The following is an 18,887-nucleotide window of genomic DNA, read 5'->3' as shown; positions in this document are numbered from 1 at the left end:
TAAAAAAAAAAAAAAAGAAAAAAAGCATTTCTATGTTTTTCTAAGAAAAATCTTTTGAAACCATTTCATAAACAATACTGGCACTTCAAAAAACAGTCAAGACAGAAAAAATGTAAGAGTGCCTCTGAATTATTTGTTATATACATACTTTCCATGTCATAAGCTCCTGTTACATTTTTTTCTTGTCCTCAGGCAAGTTGTAAATAAAATTGAACAAGTAATTGATTTGATTCAGTACAATGAATGATTAAATTTTTAAATAGTATATATGTGTGTGTGCATGTGCGTACTTTTTAGTATGTGTTTTTAGTATTTATGTTGTTGAACTTTTTAGCCAAATGCAAAAAATGGCTTGCATATTATGTGAATGTAATTATATCATAATAATAACGAGGATGATCGTGAAAAGATTGAACTAAGATATTAAGGAAGAAAATATTCCTTTTTATGTCCAGAGGGAAAGAATTTTTAGCCAGGAAGTTTTTGCTGCTGTTTTGAGTGAAGCCCACAGGTAGAATCATAAGATTATCTTTACATTCTTGGAAGGTTGAGATTTTGTTGACAAAGTAGTATTGAAATTTAAAAAATAACATCTCAACTAATGCCTTATTATCCTGCCATTGGGCTAGAATTATGATAATGGAACTATTTTGAAAATATGTAGTAAATTCTTGGAACATAGTTATAATATTTTAAGGATTGGAAGTGGTATTATTGTATTACTTATTAATATGCAAACATAGGTGTGTCAGTAATCAGTATAGTTAATTTGAACACTGAAGACCTAAGGTCTACTTTGGGAGGAAGAAATAGTAGAAAGCACAGTGTCCTTTGGACTGTATTCAGACGATCCTGTTGGCAGGCTCTAACTCTAAAATGAACCGAGTTATCAGCTGTAGTGTTTCATGAGTCCAGAACTAGAAACAGCAGTATTTTGTTCTCAGTGGTCAGTTGATCATTGTGTGGCAATGATGCTAGTGGGTTTGGTTCTGTTCCAACTGAAGTATGAGATACCAGGGTGATAATGATTTCCCATATATTGAACATACAGGGATTGACAGCATGTGATATTTTTAGAACCCAATTTCAAAAGTGGTGCAGACTATCAGAAATGCCCATGGGAATGCCTGCAATTGCAGCCACATCATAGGAGGGAAGAGAGATATCCTACGGAGTTTGTTGCTTGCTGCTGGTAGGATGCAACTGTCCAGGTTCCTGAAGGTTTGCTTTATGTAACTGAAGTTCCCTGTGGTTTGCATGCCTGTTAGAAAGAGTTTCAGATTGATGCTTGTTAAAAAGAAGCACTCTTTCAAATTTGGGTCATTAAACAAAGGAATTCACTGCATTTTGAGAGAATGAACTTGACATTACCTGAAATATTCTGAACATGGACCAGAGAGTCTGTTCAGCAGTTCCCACCTTTAAACTCGAATTGTCTGCATGGCCATGTTTCTCAAGAGAATCTTGATACTGTGTTCTTGGCCATCAACAACAACATACATATTTACAATCTTATTAAGTGATCCATGATCCAGGACATGCAAGGCCAATTAAAGTCCCTGCCACACAAACATGAAAGACTGTCCATATCCCCAGAATACAATAATAGTCAAGTGTGGTGACAAAGGCTGTGGGTTGACTGCAGGTGGAGCTCATTAGCTAGCTGGGCTAGCCAGTTGAAGACCATCAGGTTCAATGATACCCTTTGTCAGAAAACTAGGCAGAAAGCTACCATGAAAGACACTTGGAATTGATTTACCGGCCTCTGCATGCGCGCACATGCTTGTATACAGAATATTTATACATGAATGTATTTATACAATTCTATAGATACACATATGCTCATACACGCACAGATAGCTTTCTGAAATATTTCATCACCTGTCTGTTTTGTACTAAGACATATAGTATTATGTATTAAGCTATCAGAAGGCACTAGTAATGATAGAAAGAAATGCAATAATTGCACAAACCATGACTTAGTATAGTGCTTATTAATTCTATATTATATAAAGGCCTGTGTTCATTGTGTTGTTATGGAAATACAGTCATTGATTTATTAAGAGGAAGGTGGAGAGCTATTTTTAGACAAATTATACTCATTTCTGTTAGTTGAAGTATATTCAATTAAATACCCATTACCAGGATAAAATTTATGGCACTCTGCTAATATCTTATTTTTCTCTCCATTAAAAATATTATATTATTTAAAATATTTAAAATAGTATACTGAAATTAAGACTCAGCTTATTGAACTTAAAGTAACTACAAGTAAACTGTACTTGAAGGATCTTTGAATGTGCTTATTTTTTCCTAGGATGTATGCAGTTTGTTGCTCTTTGGTGTGTACATTGTTATGTGTGTGATGTGCGACTGTGGGTGGCTATGTATGCTAAGAGGTATGTGTGGAAGCCTGAGGACAACTTTCAGGTGACAGCCCTCACCTTCTCACCTTGTTTGGAGACTAGGACTTTTTGTCATCACCTCAGCCAGGTTGTCTGCCTTCAAAGCTCTGGAGACTCTCCTGTCTCTGCTTTGCATTTCTCTTAAGAGCTCCAGGGTGCTGTCTCCTGCTTTTCTGTGGGCTCCAGGCAATCCAAACTCCTGTCATAAGGCAAGTCCTGTACCCAGCAGGCTGTCTCCCTACCCAGAGCTTACTGCTTCGTCCCTCCTCATTGCCTATCCTACTGAATTGGTACAGGCATATCTACATCAAAACTAGTGGATCATTTGTCCATGGTGGGGTGGAGCGGTAGAATTTATGAACAAAGAAGCAGACCCAGAAGTCTGGTAGTCAGCATTTTCTAAAGGCCTCAAATCCTGATACAGCAGGCACCCAAGCATGGTCGCAAGAGGGAATTTAGTGAACGTCCAGTAACACCCTTTTTCTAGAATCTGTAATTGTAGACGTGAGATCAGTGGTTTTATCCAGAGGGGAGCATAGAAACCACTGGGTTTCTTTTCTCCCAGGCAACACTCAATGTTAGTCCTGCCACAGCCTCCCAAGTGCTGATATTGCAGACAGGAGACTCCACACCCGGCCATTGGAGCTGACTTTTGAAAGCGAAGCTTTAGCTGATTGGGAAGAATCACACACTTCTGAGGTTCTAAGGCACAGTATGTGGGATGAGAAAGTACCTTTACTACAGCCTCAGAGCAGCTCAAATATCCTGTTACTGGGAAGATGGCTGGTCAGCTTGGCTCAGCTCTCTAGGCCTTTCTAGCCTTTCTACTCTTCCCAAATTTCCTGGAAGTATATACCTGACTTCAAGCTCTGAGAGATGGCTGAGGCTAGGCTACTTGAGTCTAGCCTCCCTGCCAGCATTGTTACTTCTCCAGTCCTCAGAAGGAAAGCCATGCTGTGGAAGCATGGCCTGACTATAGAAACTCTCCACAGAGATGGGGATTATATACAACTCATCGCCTCTAGGCCATTATTACCAAGTCATGGCCACTGGGCAGCTCAGAGAAGTTTTGTTAGTAAGTGGAACATCATTGTAAAACGTAAGTTCACTTTAGAAAATCACAGGGCCTTGAAGGACACCTTCCACTAGTGATAATGGGTGCTTGCATGCAGGCAAGGCCTTCTCAACAGGAGAGGGAGGATACAACGTGATTCTGTTTTATGGAACATTTGATTTCTCATCTTTACTCCAGCCCTTTCCATAACAACCCTGGATTTTTATTTTTTATTTATTTATTTTTTCATTCTTTAGTAGTTCTAGTCTATAGATCATGGGCCTGTCTACCTTTGAATTTGAACTAAGCTAGTAAACTGTAGGATGTTATCAATACAATATCTTTAGGATGTTGTCAGAGCACTCGATTGGTACAAGTTTAAGTATAAAGGTGACTGCAGACATAACCTTGGGAGCAGTTATAGGGGAACCTGCCTCTGTGGTTTGCTTCATAACCTCATGAGAGTAGCGTTGCCAGGGAACACTATCTTGGTAAAGCTATGTGTTATAATAATTTGCTTTCAGCTTTCTGATGGCTTTAGAGTTATTTGATTTGTCACAGATGTATAATGTGAAACAGCTCACGAGGAATGCAATACTGTGTTCCTATCTGATTAATCATTTCAGTGCTGTTTTCAAACTCGACAACTAGATCATGGCCACGGACAAAATAGCACAATTGACACACACCCTTAAGGCTTCTGAGAGTCCCAGCTCTGCCTCACGTCTCTGCTCATCTGGGGAAGAAGAGGGGTTTGTGAGGAATCACGTGGGATGGGCCCAGGTGTCTGGCAAGGAAGAACAGACATGGTTTTATGATTGTATCCATCCTTTATCCGTTATCCTCCTCTTTTCCTTCCTTGCCCCCTCCCTAGTCTCCTCTCCTTTCCTCTCTTCTTCTTCCCTCTCTCTTTTGATACACGGTTTCATATAAATTTACTGGCCTGGGACTTACTATGTAGTCAAGGATAATCTTGAATTCCTAAGCTTCTTGTCTACCTCGAGTTCTGAATTTAAAGGCATGGCTACCATGCCTTGCTTATGCGGTACTAGGGTAAACATGGCTGTTTGCATGCTAGGCAAGCAGGCCACAAGCCCCTGAGAGTGGACAAGGCTGCTGAGAGTAAATGGCTTGAAAAGCCCCAAACACCCAGGGCCATGGTGACCTCTGCTGTCAGGATGGTTTATCATAGCTCTCCTGAGTTGCCCTACAATGAACAATCTGTCGTTTTGATCCTTTGCTACACATATTATAAATCTGAATAGTATTCTTTAACAATATTACTTGCATTTCATCTCAAGATGTGAATCAGATGTAATTGAAGTACCTTTATTCAGTAAGGGCAATGTTGGGAAGTTTTTACAGTGTATAAAAATCACTTAAGGTTTCACTAGGAATTCTGGGCACCAGTTTCTTCCCACCTTTCCCAGAAACCTCCCTTGCTACTGACTGAACAGTGAATGGTCCTCTACATTGCATGAAGGATTGGGAGTATTGATCTACCTGATAGCCCAGTAGGTAGTAGACAAAACACCTTGGGAAGGGCTGGCTTTAAAAATGGGGTTTGGGAGATAGCCACCATGGTGACCAGATCTCTAGAACTCAAACAAGATGAAGCACGGGCATGGCAACCCACTGGTGATTCTAGCATTTGGACAGTGGAGCTAGAGAATTCCCCTGGCAAGGCAGACTAGCTGAATCAGCCACCAAGTGAGAGACCATAGTCAGTATGTAAGATGGAAAATGGTTAGCGAGTACAACTAATGACGGGCTCTGGCCTCATGTGCATGTGCCCACATAGCCATATGCATCGCATGCACGCGTCCCCCTTGTAAAGCAGACGGACAGACGGACACTCCATGCCCTTTCGATGCTTTTTTCTCGGGTATGGTTATCACTCACAGGGGATTGTAGATGGAAAGGATCCATCAGGACCCATTTCTCAGTAGTACTGAGTTGCCTTTGTGTCATTCTTTAGAGGGTTGAAGCTTACAGGGTCCTGGCTCATGTGTACACCCATGGACATAGGCCATCCCCAGTCTAATGAGGAAGCCCAACCCAAGAAGTTCAAATTGAGTAATTGTTGACAACCACAACTGACAGGGTGGTACCAGATGTTTTTATGTCATGCACGTAAATCTTGTTCCTAACTTGGATTCAGACAGCATGAAGGGCAGAGCACCAAGAGCTTGGAAACCAACTTGAGCTTCAGGTTGGAAGTGAGAATGAACTCGGTGTCTCTCATGATTCCGCACCTTTTTACGTGGGTCTCCTGCCTCACTCTTTAGTCATTTCTATGGCCTAGACACACCAAGAGCCTGTGCTGCTTGTGGCATCCAGACTGTAAGCCTGAGTGCGTGCTAAGACACTGTCACAAACTTCAAGGCAAAAGCAGGGTCCCAGCCTGACCGCTTGCACAGCCCCTTACACCCCTGCTCATTTGTAATCCCCCTCTCTCCATACTTAGGAACAGAAGCGCTCCTTCTCTGTAATGTCGCTGGACCCTTACCTTCCAGCACAGTCTGACTGTGTGTAACAAGGAAGTGTTGAGTTCAACAAAGCAGCAAGAAGAGTTGTAAAACTAGAGTTTAAGATTCAATTACTGGCCCCTGCCTGGGGCCTGCTCTCTTTGATGGTCATAAAGCTTTGTATCCATAGTTCTGAATTTAAATCCAGTTTTTTCAAACTGGTGTTAGCACAGTGTACATGCAGTAAATGGCTCACCAATCCCTTTACTGTTCACTGCCAGTGTGAAGGTTTAAAATTTCCTCAAGTATCATAAGAGTAATTGCTACATATAGCCGCAAAGCCACTTGCCTCTAAAAAGAAAACTGCTGAGTCCTACGTGGTAGTTGGTTGTCTTTATGGATCAGTTGTGAAACCCTGGTGCCTTTTTATTTCTTTCCACATCTTGCATAATGAATGTTTATTGAATTGAAATCAATAAAATATTAACCAACATATTATAGCACTATGTACTCACAAAGTAACTGCGTAGGTTGTTCTGAAACACTGAAGTCTAAGGCCACTTGATAATAGGATAATTTAGGTAGCTGTCTTAAGTTTATTTAAACTAAAAGAAGTTGAAATTTCAGCTTTAATCCCTGGTCTTTTGTTGCCTTTCTACTTGTTTTGCAAACTCAGTTCTTCGAGGAGTGCTTTGAAAGAAGACTTAGATTTTAAGCTGACAGGGCAGACAGATCCCCAGCCTTGTCTTTGACATGAGAAGATGGCCGTGGCCTGGTCTTGATGCCCTGGGTATCAGTGCAGCAGTGTCCATCTGCCCAGCCCAGCTTTGGTTCTTGGCAGCAGTTTGCTTCAGGGGTGCGCCTCCTCTGCTATTATGGTCATTTGCTTTTAAGGGCAATTTTTGGGCCAACTAGAAATTCTGGTACTAAAGCCAGTGTCTAGTACAGAAGACCTGCTTCCAGAAAGTGAGGACTGGTCCTTTGACATCCATCTGCCCCAGCCCACTGAGAAAGTGAGGTATACGCAACTACTGGGTAGAAACTAGAGAAAGAAAACAGAAATTGTGTGTGTGTGTGTGTGTGTGTGTGTGTAGAGAGAGAGGGGGGGGAGGAGGATTAGGGATATGGGGGTAGATAGTAAATAGAAGGAAAACATCTTCTGCTTCCTTTTCCATTTCTTATTGCCTAAATTGTTATTTATATATTTGTCATTAAAAATAGGCTATAATTTTGCAGTGAAATGATAGAACTTTTCGGAGAAAAACCTGTGAAGGGCAAAACAAGCTCCCTGCTCTCTTGGCCTCTCTCCCAGTGATTCTGCAGGAATCTGGCTGTGCAATTCTCCTACCTCTTCAGTGCAGTGTTAAAGTTGCTGAGTTGCCAGTTTCTGGTGGCGCTGTTGAAGATGCTGGATCTGTGCCCCACCGTCCCTTCCTTAGAGCAACCCTTGAAATTAGCAGGTGCTCCTCTCTTCAGGTAACTGTAGTAGCCTAGGCCAGATCTGAACCCAGGCTTCTGTAAGGATAGGACTGTATTCTTCAAGTCAACTTTGAATCTTGGAAAGAAATGACAGATTGGAGAAAGCGGTTTGCCTTCCTCATTTTGCTGGGACCCAAGGGATATGTTGAGTGCCTAGCATCTGACGTGACTCTGTAAAAGTTCTGTCTCCTTCTTTCTCCCATCCTCATGCTCCCAGAATAACACTCCGACCCCAAATACCTTTACAAATACCTAGGCCGGATAGCTGCTGGGCCACACTCCACTATGGTTTGATTAGGATCCCCTCCTGACTGTTTTCAGGGCTGCTCATAACTCTCTTGATCTTCTAAGAAATGTCCATTCAATTTGGTTGGTATTCTCTCTGGACTCTACCCCCACAGATATCTGGCAAAGGCCAGGTAGGCCTGGCACTATAAAAGTGGCTGCTTGCCCCCTCCCCTCTCTCTTACTCCTGCTTCTCTCCCTTGCCTCTTGCCCCCTTGTTCCCCCTCTCTCCCTGTTCCCTTCCCCCTCTCTCCACATGGTCATGGCCAGCCTCTATTTCTCTGCTCTCTCCTTCTCTCTGCCTTTCTCTGCCTCTGCTACCCTCTTAACTCCCCTCCCAATGTCCTAAATAAGCTCTATTCTATACTATACTGGTGTGTGTCTGGTCCCTCAGTGGGAAGGGATGCCTTGGCATGATCCCGCTGAGGCACCCCCTTCCCCTACACCCTGCCAGAACATATTCTTATAGCTCTTTCTCTTTTTATGATCACAACAGATTACCTATCTTTAAATTAGGTGGTTTATTTCTTTTTGTTGAAGTATAAGCATTTTTCGTTTCTAGATAGAAGTCTCTTATCAGATGGGATCTGCACATTGTTCATCCTGTAGTTTTATTTTCTTAGTAATGCCTTTAATGCACAAAGGTTTTAATGTTGACAGAGTGCAGGTTTTCTTCTATTCTTTGTACTTGTGGTATCATGTCTGACTCTTAACGAATGAGAGTGTCACAAAGGCGAAGTCTACTTTCTTCCATGAATGTTGGTAGTCTAATATTCAATGAATATATTTAGGTCCATGCCTAGTTTTGAGTTAATGATTATATATGATCTCACATAGAAGATGAAGTTTATTCTTTTTGCCTCATTGGCATCCTTAGATTGTTTTCTTTTGAGACAGTCCATCATTGAAGGGAGCCAGGACAGGAACTCAAGCAGGACAGAAACCTAGAGGCAGGAGGTGATGCAGAGGCCATGGAGGGCTGCTGCTTACTGGTGTACTCAACTTAAAATGGCCAAATCTTATACAATACAAGTAATTTATTTCTAATTGTTTTTACACGAGGCCAATTTGAACGGCCTACCATTCATTCACTTTCAGGCTTCTTGGTGTCAGTAGGACACTGCCCTCCAGTCAGCGAAGCTGTGTTTACTCCATTAGAGCTGAGGCTTCCGAACAGTGTCCAGCAGCAGCAGCTAGTCTCCTGTGAGCTGGATGCCTAGTCATAAGAAAGAAGCAGTGGGTAAGGCAGACTGTGTTGTAGGACATTCACCTGGGAAGACTGAACAGACCTGGGTTTAAGCCAAAAGAAAGTCTTTATTAGCTGGCTGGCCCATACTAGGTCTTTGAGCCATTCTCACGGTGAGCTTTTAAAGCACAAAAATTCACGTCTTGGGTTGACATTCTTCAGTTAACAAGAACAGCTAGTCAGAAGCAGAACTACAGAAGCCAAAAAGGTTAGAGACTTTCCCAGAACTGTGGACTTTGGTGGACTAGGACCTTATTTTTGGCTTAGCAGGTGGTGCTGTCTACATGCTGAGTTTTACAGCCCGAATGCTACTTCCATCACTTGTTCTAAGTCAGTTGTTCTAAGGATTGGGGGCCTGTTCCAGACTGGCCTTCAGCCTTGGAGGGGAGCTCTTGAGCTCTCTGTGATAGTCTGGCTCCTAAAGGAATAGTGGAGATGGGGTCTTCCTCAGCCTTTGATACCATTGGATAGTTAAGCCATTCTCTACTTTTCTGGATCAAGGTTTGCTACCAGTAAATGCAAATTGATTAGTAAACGATAGTTGACATTGGCACTCCCAGATAATGTAGCCTTTGGTGCAGTTAGATGCTATAGTGGTTAGAAACCAATTTGATATTCAGTGAGAACACGGAGTTCTTGATATTGAAGTCACAGCCTAACCCTGAAATCTTTCGGATTCCCCAAAGGTTTTGTTTTTAATGTAGCGACTTGACTCAATAAACATCCTCGTTCTCGTTCTACAAGCTGTACATGTGGCAGCTTTCATCTGACTGCATAAGTAGTTCTCTCTCTAGCCAGACATAGTAGTTCTTACAAATAGACAAAAGCCTCACTGTCTCATGTAAGCTTCTCTCTTAATTTATGTGTATGCCTCTACATGTCTGCATAGACGCACCCGTGTATAACCAGTGTATTTAAGCAAGACTTTGGAAAGTTTACAATATTGTTTCAAAATGTTTGAGAGGTCTCGTAGGTTAATGATTTCCCAGTGTAGGCAAGGAACAAATCTATTTGTTTGAGAGACATTTCTCCCCTCTGAATTTTGGCAATATTGGTGGATTGAGCAGCTCCCCCCCCCCCAGTATCATTTTGTTTTTAACTCAATGTTTTGGCTCAATAAACATTATGGTTCCAGTTCTACAAGCTGTAAGGCCTTTGGAGAGAATGTATTAGAATAGTAGAGACAGCTGCATCTTTAGCTGCTTAGGGAAGGATGAGGGCAAGAAGAGCATTCTCAATCACAGGTCAGGCAGAGATGGCAAAGCCATTCACTGTGAGACTTGCTGAGGAAGGAAGGCTGTGGCTTGCTCACACAGCCACTGGCTCTGGGGCAACCTTGAGGTTCCACAGCACAGTTGACTTTCAGAAGCCTTTAGAGTGTATCTGAAATGGCTTTGATTATGGCACTAGGAGGAAGAAACCAAGCATGTGCGAGTCATTTAGCAAGTCCTGAAATCAAGGCCAGGAAGAAAACGTTTCTAGCTGTAAATCACTTGCTTGCCCTACACTCCCTAAAACATTTTACACAAATGGCTTTAACAGTTTTTAGGACCATACTTGGGATTAAGAGACTATTTGCTAGATATACACTTTGGTAATTAAAAAGCCAAATTTCATTGACTCCCTGTACTATGAAATACTTGATATTTTGTGTGTTAAGGAAAAATTGCCCAGTAAGTAAATAGTATATGGTATACACTAGTTGGCCTTATACATTATAAGAGCACATGGTATTTTAAAAACTTATCCCATATAGTGTAATTATAACAAAAGAGAATGCAACAAATAGCAGTCAAGGAGAGTACTGGGGCTGGAGAGGTGGCTCAGTAGTTAAGAGCACTGGCTGTTCTTCCAGAGGACCTGGGTTCAAGTCTGATTATCTTCATGGTAGCTAACAACCACCTGTAATAGATCAGTCATAGATTGGATTCTCTTCTGCCCTCCTTGGGTACACATAATACACAGACCTAATAATAATTCTGAGGCAAAACATCTATACACATAAAATAAAAATGAAGGTATTAAATTATCAAGAGCATTTGTAAATAGTGACGAGATGTGTGCTCATTAGGCACATGCTACTCTTTTTTTTTTTCACATGCTACTCTTGCAGGTGTTCGTGAACTCAATGTTTACGGTAGGTATTTTTATTTCCACTTACAACTGTTGAGAAGTGAGGCTCAGAGAGGCTAAATGAGTTCGTTATTCAAGGGCACACTGATGTTCGAGACCAGGGGGAGAACATGCTCCCAGCTCCTGTTCTGTTAAGCCAAGTGCATTGATTTTTGGATTTCAAAGCAAGTACAATTCTTCTTACGTGAATCAATTCAAATAAAGATATAAAGGAAATGCCTGTATGTTTTGGTGGCTGTACTAAAGATGCTGAAGGTGATGTGGAACATGAACTTGGAAACCAACACTTTATTGGTTGACATATAGTTTCAATTCTACTTAAAAATAAATTGGCGTCATGGAACCATCCATTGCTTTGGTAAGAGGAACACGGTAAAAATCAAACTCAGGATCTTGAAAATGCAAAGCCCTGTTGTGCTCCACCACTGAGCGGTGATGCATGTCACACTCTGTTTGCTTTTGCTTACAGGCACATGAGACCCCTAGGTTTGTGTAGTGCTCAAAGAGTTCCATGACGAGATGTGTTATCCTTGAACTTGCAGTGAGCTCTCATCTGGAACCTTCCTTTATGTACCGCACCCTTCCTGCCCTCTGCTCTTTCCCTAGTAACTTAGAAACCTGCTCATGTCAGTCCTTTCCACCCTACTGTGTCCTCTCCTGTCATGGTCACAACACCTTGGTGTGAAAGCTGCATTGTGCTTACCTGTAAATGCAGTGACTTAGGAGACAGAATCTGGGTTTTGTTCCTGCAGAGCAGTGTTCACTGCTGGCAGCACAATTCCCAACAGGAGAAAGCAAACAAACCACACAGTGTTTGGGGCCTGGAAGCTGACCTCAGTGAAAGCCATCCCTTTGGGTTGACATTTGGGGGTGGGTTGCTAGCTCCACATGAGAGCTAGCCAGGGAAAGTAAGTTCTTACTTCACTTGTAGGGAAATTGGTGGACTGTAGGATCCTCGGAAGAATGTCAACCTCTTTTTGGTGTATGACAATTAGTTTGTGATGAAATATTAACCCAAACTACATCTTAGGTAACTGTTAACCTTGCCACTCATTAACTTGCCTTAATCATATGGTTAGCATTCATTGATAGAATGCTTAAATAGCATGCACAGCACCCTTGTAGGATCCCCATTATTACATAAAACTGGCCATGGTGGGAGTTCTAGACTAGCCTGGGCTACACAAGACCTTGTCTCCAAAAGGGATGGGAGCAGACAGCTACAACAAGGAACCATTCATTGAATTAACTCCTGTTAGTGTAATGTTTTCTTTGAAAAGTAGAAATCAACTTAGCATGAATACTCATAATGATGCTTGATTTTAGAAGCTGATCTGTCTTTCTCTCTGCTTAATGAGAGACAAACCAAGCAGCTGGTGGACTTTGTTATTGTTTATTTCTGATACTGGGGATTAAATCTAGGATCTTCTATGTATTAAACAAGTATTTCACCACTGAGCTATACTCAAGAATTTTAAAAGCACCCCAACTTTTCATTTTGAAGTAGGGTTTTGTAAAGATGCCCCAGCAGGCTTGAACTTGTGACTTTCCAGTCTTTGCTGCTCAGCTAACTGGGATTACAGGACTGCATAACTGAGTCCAGCTATTTTGGGGCATTTAAAAGGTTTTGTACCTTTCACATTAATGGTAGTTTATAATGAGTTATTGAAAATAAAAATCACATAAACCCTAAGTCCAAAGCCTCTGAAGACTTTTTGAACCTGAAGAATGTTTACTTCAAACTTTGTTTATGTATATTAATTATAATACATTTTTAAAATAAAAAGTAGAATTGGTATTTGTTAGGAAGAGATCTGAGCTTTTCTAACACATGTTTTACGGTCAGGAAGGGGGGAAAAAGCTTTTGTTCCATTCTATCAGGTTGGCTTTAGAAGAATAGTTTGGTGCATGGAATTTGTGGCCTTAGGGAGTTGTTAAGTATTAATAGAGATGGTTATAGCCTTGTTGTTGCTGCTTTTGTGTATGTTTTGTTTGTTTCCTTGCGTTGCATGGCCAGGAAATTACGCCAGCCATGGTTTCAGGCTGTCGTGGCAATTATTGAAGAGAAACTAGGCATAGTTAAAACTAGTAAGAACATTGAATAATATGTGTGTGTGTCCTATCTATTGATATTTTGCTCTTATATCTTTCAGGACCTGCTGAAGTTCCCATGATGTCACCCAATGGGTCCATCCCTCCTATCCATGTGCCTCCAGGTTATATCTCACAGGTATGACATTTGACTGGCATCTCCACTCACTAGTACACTGTTATTGTTTGAGCAAAATATATGTCAAGGCTTAACAAACATCCTTTATGAGTTAATTTAGTTATACTAACGCTAGAATTGTATCCTTGTTTGCTTTCTGTTGGCTTGATTAAAAACACCAAGCAAAACATCTTTGGGAGCCTAAAAGCTGTAGACCATCATGGATTGAAGCCATAGCAGGAACTCGAGGAAGGGACTGGAGCAGAACCAGGAAAGCCTGCTAGTTACTGGCTTGCTCTCCTCTTACAGAGCAGCTACCCTTCTTATTTATCCCAGGCCTGCCTGCATAGGGCATGGTACCTCCCACCCTGAGCTGGGCCTCCTCCATCAGTCAGGAATTGGAACTTGACCCTCCATATGCTGTAGGCCATGTGATGGAGACATTTTGTTAACTGAAATTCCTTTTTATGGTACTGCTTGGCACTTGCCAGTCCTTACAACCTGAAGTGCCAGAGTTAGAGAGAGGAAGACAGAAGGGCCGGTAGGCTGCCTCCCTATTGTCTGTGTGAAATTCCTTCATGGAACCATCTGCTTCAGAATTCTCCTCCCACCTGTCCTATATCCCACGTATCTCAGGTTGGCACTGAACATACCCTGTAGCCAAGGTTGAATTTGTACTCACTTTTTAACCAGGATGGTCTTGAATGCCCCTTCTTGCCTCCATCTCTTGAATGCTGGGTTATACTCATCCATTTCCATACCTAGCTCAAGGAAAAGGTTTTAAAGGAGAAAATGTTAGGAGTAGACTTTCCTGAGATCTAGTGGATGGGATCCTTTGAGCCCAGGGCTCAGCCGGTCCTACTAACCCAGGGATTCTTACTAGTTAAACAGCTTTCTTCTTCCCTCATTTGCTGGGTGTCCTCCAACTGTAAGAACATCATATATACACTGGGAAAATAGGGAGAAAACTTCAGAAAGGAAAATAGCCACAACTTAGAGATGAGAATCACTGTTACTAATTTTTGGGTCCTACTGAGGTACAGTCCTACATTACCCCCCTCATTTAAATTTTTTTCTTGGCACCTCTACGTATACATTAAAAATACTTAAAAATCAGTAATTTTCCATTATTAATATTTGGGGGGGAGTTGGTGTGGGCTGTTTGGTTTTGTTTGTTTGTTTGTTTGTTTTTAGAAAAAAAATGACACCTACTTAGGAAAATAGTTGAAGCTCAGGCAAGAACCAACTAAGATTTATCTTCCTTTGATGTGAAAAACAGAGCTATTTCTTCACCATGCAAAGCATACCACAAACACTATAATTTCATCTTTTTTCCACTCTTATTTTCATGGGAGCCAACTTAATGTTTTTTGAGTTGCCAGATTTTTGGCCAGTTTTCCAGCTGTTGTAAATAAGTGACTTGTTTTACACAAGTCTTTGTACAACAATCACTAGAGGCCAAAACAGGTGTGGGGAGGGGGATGGGAGGTGGGGTCCTGGATGGCACTCATGTCATTAGTCAGTTAATAGAGAGGAACAAGGAATGTCAGGTTTCTATTCGGCCCCCACTCATCTAGTGTGAGAAAGTGTTTCGTTCCATTGAACACAGTAAGGTTCTCACCATTATGATGGCAAAAATAACACTGGGCTTTATGCTAAAGGCCATTATGGAATAGTAGTTAAAGTTGGACACTCTAATGGGAGAGAAGCTGTGCTTAAATGTGTACCTTTTCTTGCTGGTGGGTTCCCTGTTGTTACAGTAAATGCAGAGCATTTATTGTGAATCCTGGGACGGAAGAAAAAAAAGGAGTTTTCTCCCTTACAATATTTCTGGTTCTGAAAAACTTTCATTAAAATTAAAATGGAGATGGTAAGGGGGACTGTAAACTCTCGACTGAAGGAAGCACTGTCAGTCCTTCCCAGTTGACAGTCCTGCTAGAAAGTGCTAGAAGATCTGGAGGCACACAGTACAAATGAAGACGTGATTGGGCTGTAGCATGGAAAAGGAAGAGGAGCAAGCAGCCTGGGGGCTTGTGACTACCCGTGTTTGATAGACAACTGGAGGGCTGAGAGGTTAAACCAGCAAGGGCAGGACCTTTGACACTGAGCATTTCCTCAGCTTGAAGCTCTGTTCCAGGTGGCTTTAGGGCACAGGCAGCCTGAGCATTTATTAACCTTCAGCAATAGGTTGTATCATTAACAAAATATCACGGTGAAGTGTCTGAGAAAAACAAGTTGTTAATATAAAAAACATTGAACTTAGGCAGTAGAATGCATGTGTGTTTTCTTGGGCTGGGTAAAGTCCACACTTCAAGGGAACAAGGGTGGAGCCCAGTGAAAAAACATCTGGGGAAACTTGTCATAACCAAGAGATCTAAGGAGCAACAAGTGTAGTTGTCATAAAGTTGTGGGAAGAAAGTGCCTAGTTAGGGTTCGATTGCTGTAGTAAAACACCATGACCCGAAACAAGCTGGGGAGGAAAGGGTTCAGCTGAGTTCTACTTCCAGGTCAGTGTTGATCACTGAAAGAAGTCAGGACAGGAACTCAAACTGAGCTGGATCCCAGAGGCAGGAGCTGATGCAGAGGCCATGGAGGGGTGCTGCTTACTGGCTTGCTCCTCATGGTTTGCTCAGCCTCTTTTATAGAACCCAGGACCACCAGCCCAAGGATAACACCACCATGGGTCGGGCCCTCACCCATGATCACTAATTAAGAAAATGCCCTACAGCTAGATCTTATGGAGGCAGCATTTCCTTAACTGAGGTTTCCTCCTTGCAGATAACTCTAGTTCATGTGTCAAGGTGGCATAACACTAGCCAGCACCAAAAGAAACATAACATTTAAAACCAAGAGAAATCCCACTTCGGCAGGATTGGTTTTGTCAGGAATGCTTGTAACTGGTCGGTTCTGTTTTCATGTCCAGTGCTGAAGCACACGTGGGCAGGTCTCGAGGCCACTGTCCCTCAGTCTTGCTCACCTTCGAGTGGTGCTCTGTCAACCACATTTCAGCATGGTAAACATTTGCTTCTAGATAATAACTTTTCTTAATGGTGTGTATTTGTGCTCATTGTTTTGCGGACTGAAATGCTCAGAGCTATTATTTGTCCAGCAGTTCAGCCACTCTTTCTGGCCCAGTGGCCCTCCTGGTGGAGGTAATCCTTTAAGAACTGCTAACCAGAATAGCCATTCTGTTCTTTCAATACAAAAGAGACCTTTATCCTGTCTCTGTCATAGAATGTAATACATTTCATATATCCCCAAGAGCTATCATTACTTCATGTGTTTTTATATATATATATATATATATATTAACACATGGGATATTGGCTGGCATAGAAGAGGATTTTTAATGATGTATAAACAGAATTTGGGACAGGGGGAGGAAGCTTAGTAAGATGCACATCACATAATGTTTTAGTTGGTGACAGACTTCATGTATGATGATAATCCCATAGAGTGGATACAACAGTGGTTTTGTAGTTGTCTCAGTCTTTGTAAGTACCTTCAGTGGTGTGCATATGGTGGGCTTACCTAACGATGCATTTCTCAGAACACATCTCATCTGTTATGTGATATATAATGACATGAGAGAGGTTCAGGTAGAGGAATAGAATATATGATACTTGGAAAACAGCAAAATCAGAGTGGTCTATATTTGCAAGGATTGAAACAGTATAAGTATATATATGTATGTATATGTGTGTGTGTGTGTGTGTGTGTAAGAAAGAAGGGAACCCTAAGATAATCCAGCCAAGGCAAAAAGTCATGCTGCCATTGGAGCTGGGATAACTAGATCTTCACACCTTTAAAATTAATGACATTGAACCTTCACCTCACATCCTACACAAACATATACTTAGAATGGATTGGGAGCAGAAGTGAAAACTAAAATTGTAAGATTTTGGAAGTAGACTTTCCTGAACTTACTGTGTAAGACGGATTCTTAGCTACAACAGCCTGAACAGCGAAATGAGCAAAGACAATTCTATCTGTTCACAAATGGAACTTGTATGTGTTCCAGTATTTGCTGTACACAGCTAAGGCCCTCAATTCCTATCCAGCACTGCAAAACAACCAATGAATGAAACCAAACAAAAAGACTAAGGGATTAGACATTCTCCATTGTGGAGGTACACATAGCCAGCAAAGACTAGAAAAGGTATTCGGCATGTATTGCACACTCTGAGATGGCTACACCTCAGGAAAAAAAGAGATAACGTAAGAATTACTAAGGATGATGAAACATGTGTGTGTGTGGGGGGGTCATATACTGTATAAGGTAGTGTCAGAGAAGTCGCCCACTCTGGACAGCGGTCTCAAATGGTCAAACAGGGGTACCTCCCATATGACCCAGCAGCAGCAGCATCCTTAGATGTGTAGGCAGAAAGAGACTATACAAACACATGCACACAAGTGTCCATAACAACCAATCACAATGACTTCAAGGTGGGAACAACCCACATGTCTGATGGCTTGTGAATGGATAGGTGACCATAATATGATAGATCCACTCAGCCATGATAATGAACCGGTATTCTATTAAAACACCCAGCTAAATATTGAAAACCGTGTCCTCATTGGAAATAAGCTCGGCACAAGAGCTGCATAGTGTGTCATCTTGTTTATGTGAAACATCTATAGTTAGCAAACCCACAGACACCTAGTGATTGCCAGGGGCTGGGGGTGGAGTCATGAGGAGTGACTAACTGCTTGCCTCATGGGTGGTGGCAGTGTGTGTTTGGATAATCAGAAAGTACATAGTGGTGATGGCAGTCAAGCCTATGACTGTGGCAAAATCCTACTGTCAGACATTTTCAAAGGATGGACTTTCTGCTGTGTAAATCATATTGAACAAAGCTGTTACAGGAGAGAAGGGAGGTGGGATAAATTGACTGCAGCTAAGAAAAAGGCAAATCATAACTGTAGCTGGGGAAATGCTTCACCTCTTGGTGCTTTTGGTGGGAGTTTCTGGGACAACGCACCCGTTTGTATAGTTATGGCTGTACTTTTCTCCATTCTGACATACCAGATTCTTTTCCTTTGCCCATAGTCTGGAAGTCAGTGACAGAGCCTGTCTTGCTGGAGACCCGCCTGCACTGCCAAGCAAGTGTTGGTGTACAGTGTGCCTGATACTTGTGTGTGAATGGTGGTCTGTGGATGACCTGTTGGTATAAGAAACATAAAGAACAAGGCAAAGTAGATGATTAAAGATGTGTTGCACATTTTTTTAAAGATTAATTTATTATTATATCCAAGTACCCTAGCTGTCTTCAAACAAACCAGAAGAGGGCAACAGATCTCATTGCGCATCGTTGTGAGCCACCATGTGGTTGCTGGGATTTGAACTCTGGACCTTTGGAAGAGCAGTCAATGCTCTTAACTGCTGAGCCATCTCTGCAGCCCGTGTCACACGTCTTGAACTATAGCAGTAAAGAGTGTTGATATTGAGAAGCAAAAGCCTTCAAAAGACAAACTGATACATTCAGGAAGTACTTGCATAAGATGCTTGTGCCAGTCATGTGAAGATTGCCTTAGAGAAGGATAGACCTATGGGCAGCGAGAGGCAGCGGTCGGAGGGCTGTCCTTAGGTGAGAAAGTCTGCCCCAGG

General features: G+C 41.9%; 1 protein-coding gene across 8 annotated transcripts in view; it reads left to right on the top strand.

The window, feature by feature from the left end:
• Fndc3b (fibronectin type III domain containing 3B) overlaps positions 1–18,887 on the top strand; it is a 294,093-nt gene that overhangs the window by 141,639 nt on the left and 133,567 nt on the right. For all 8 annotated transcript variants that reach the window (XM_029475085.1, XM_029475079.1, XM_021157455.2 and 5 more), the window contains exon 4: positions 13,224–13,300. In XM_029475085.1, coding sequence (XP_029330945.1) covers positions 13,224–13,300 — 77 coding nt within the window. The remainder of the gene's footprint in view (positions 1–13,223; positions 13,301–18,887) is intronic.

The sequence above is a fragment of the Mus caroli genome, chromosome 3 (genome assembly GCF_900094665.2).
Source record: "Mus caroli chromosome 3, CAROLI_EIJ_v1.1, whole genome shotgun sequence".
Taxonomy (NCBI): domain Eukaryota; kingdom Metazoa; phylum Chordata; class Mammalia; order Rodentia; family Muridae; genus Mus; species Mus caroli.
This window is presented reverse-complemented; position numbering and strand designations above follow the sequence as displayed.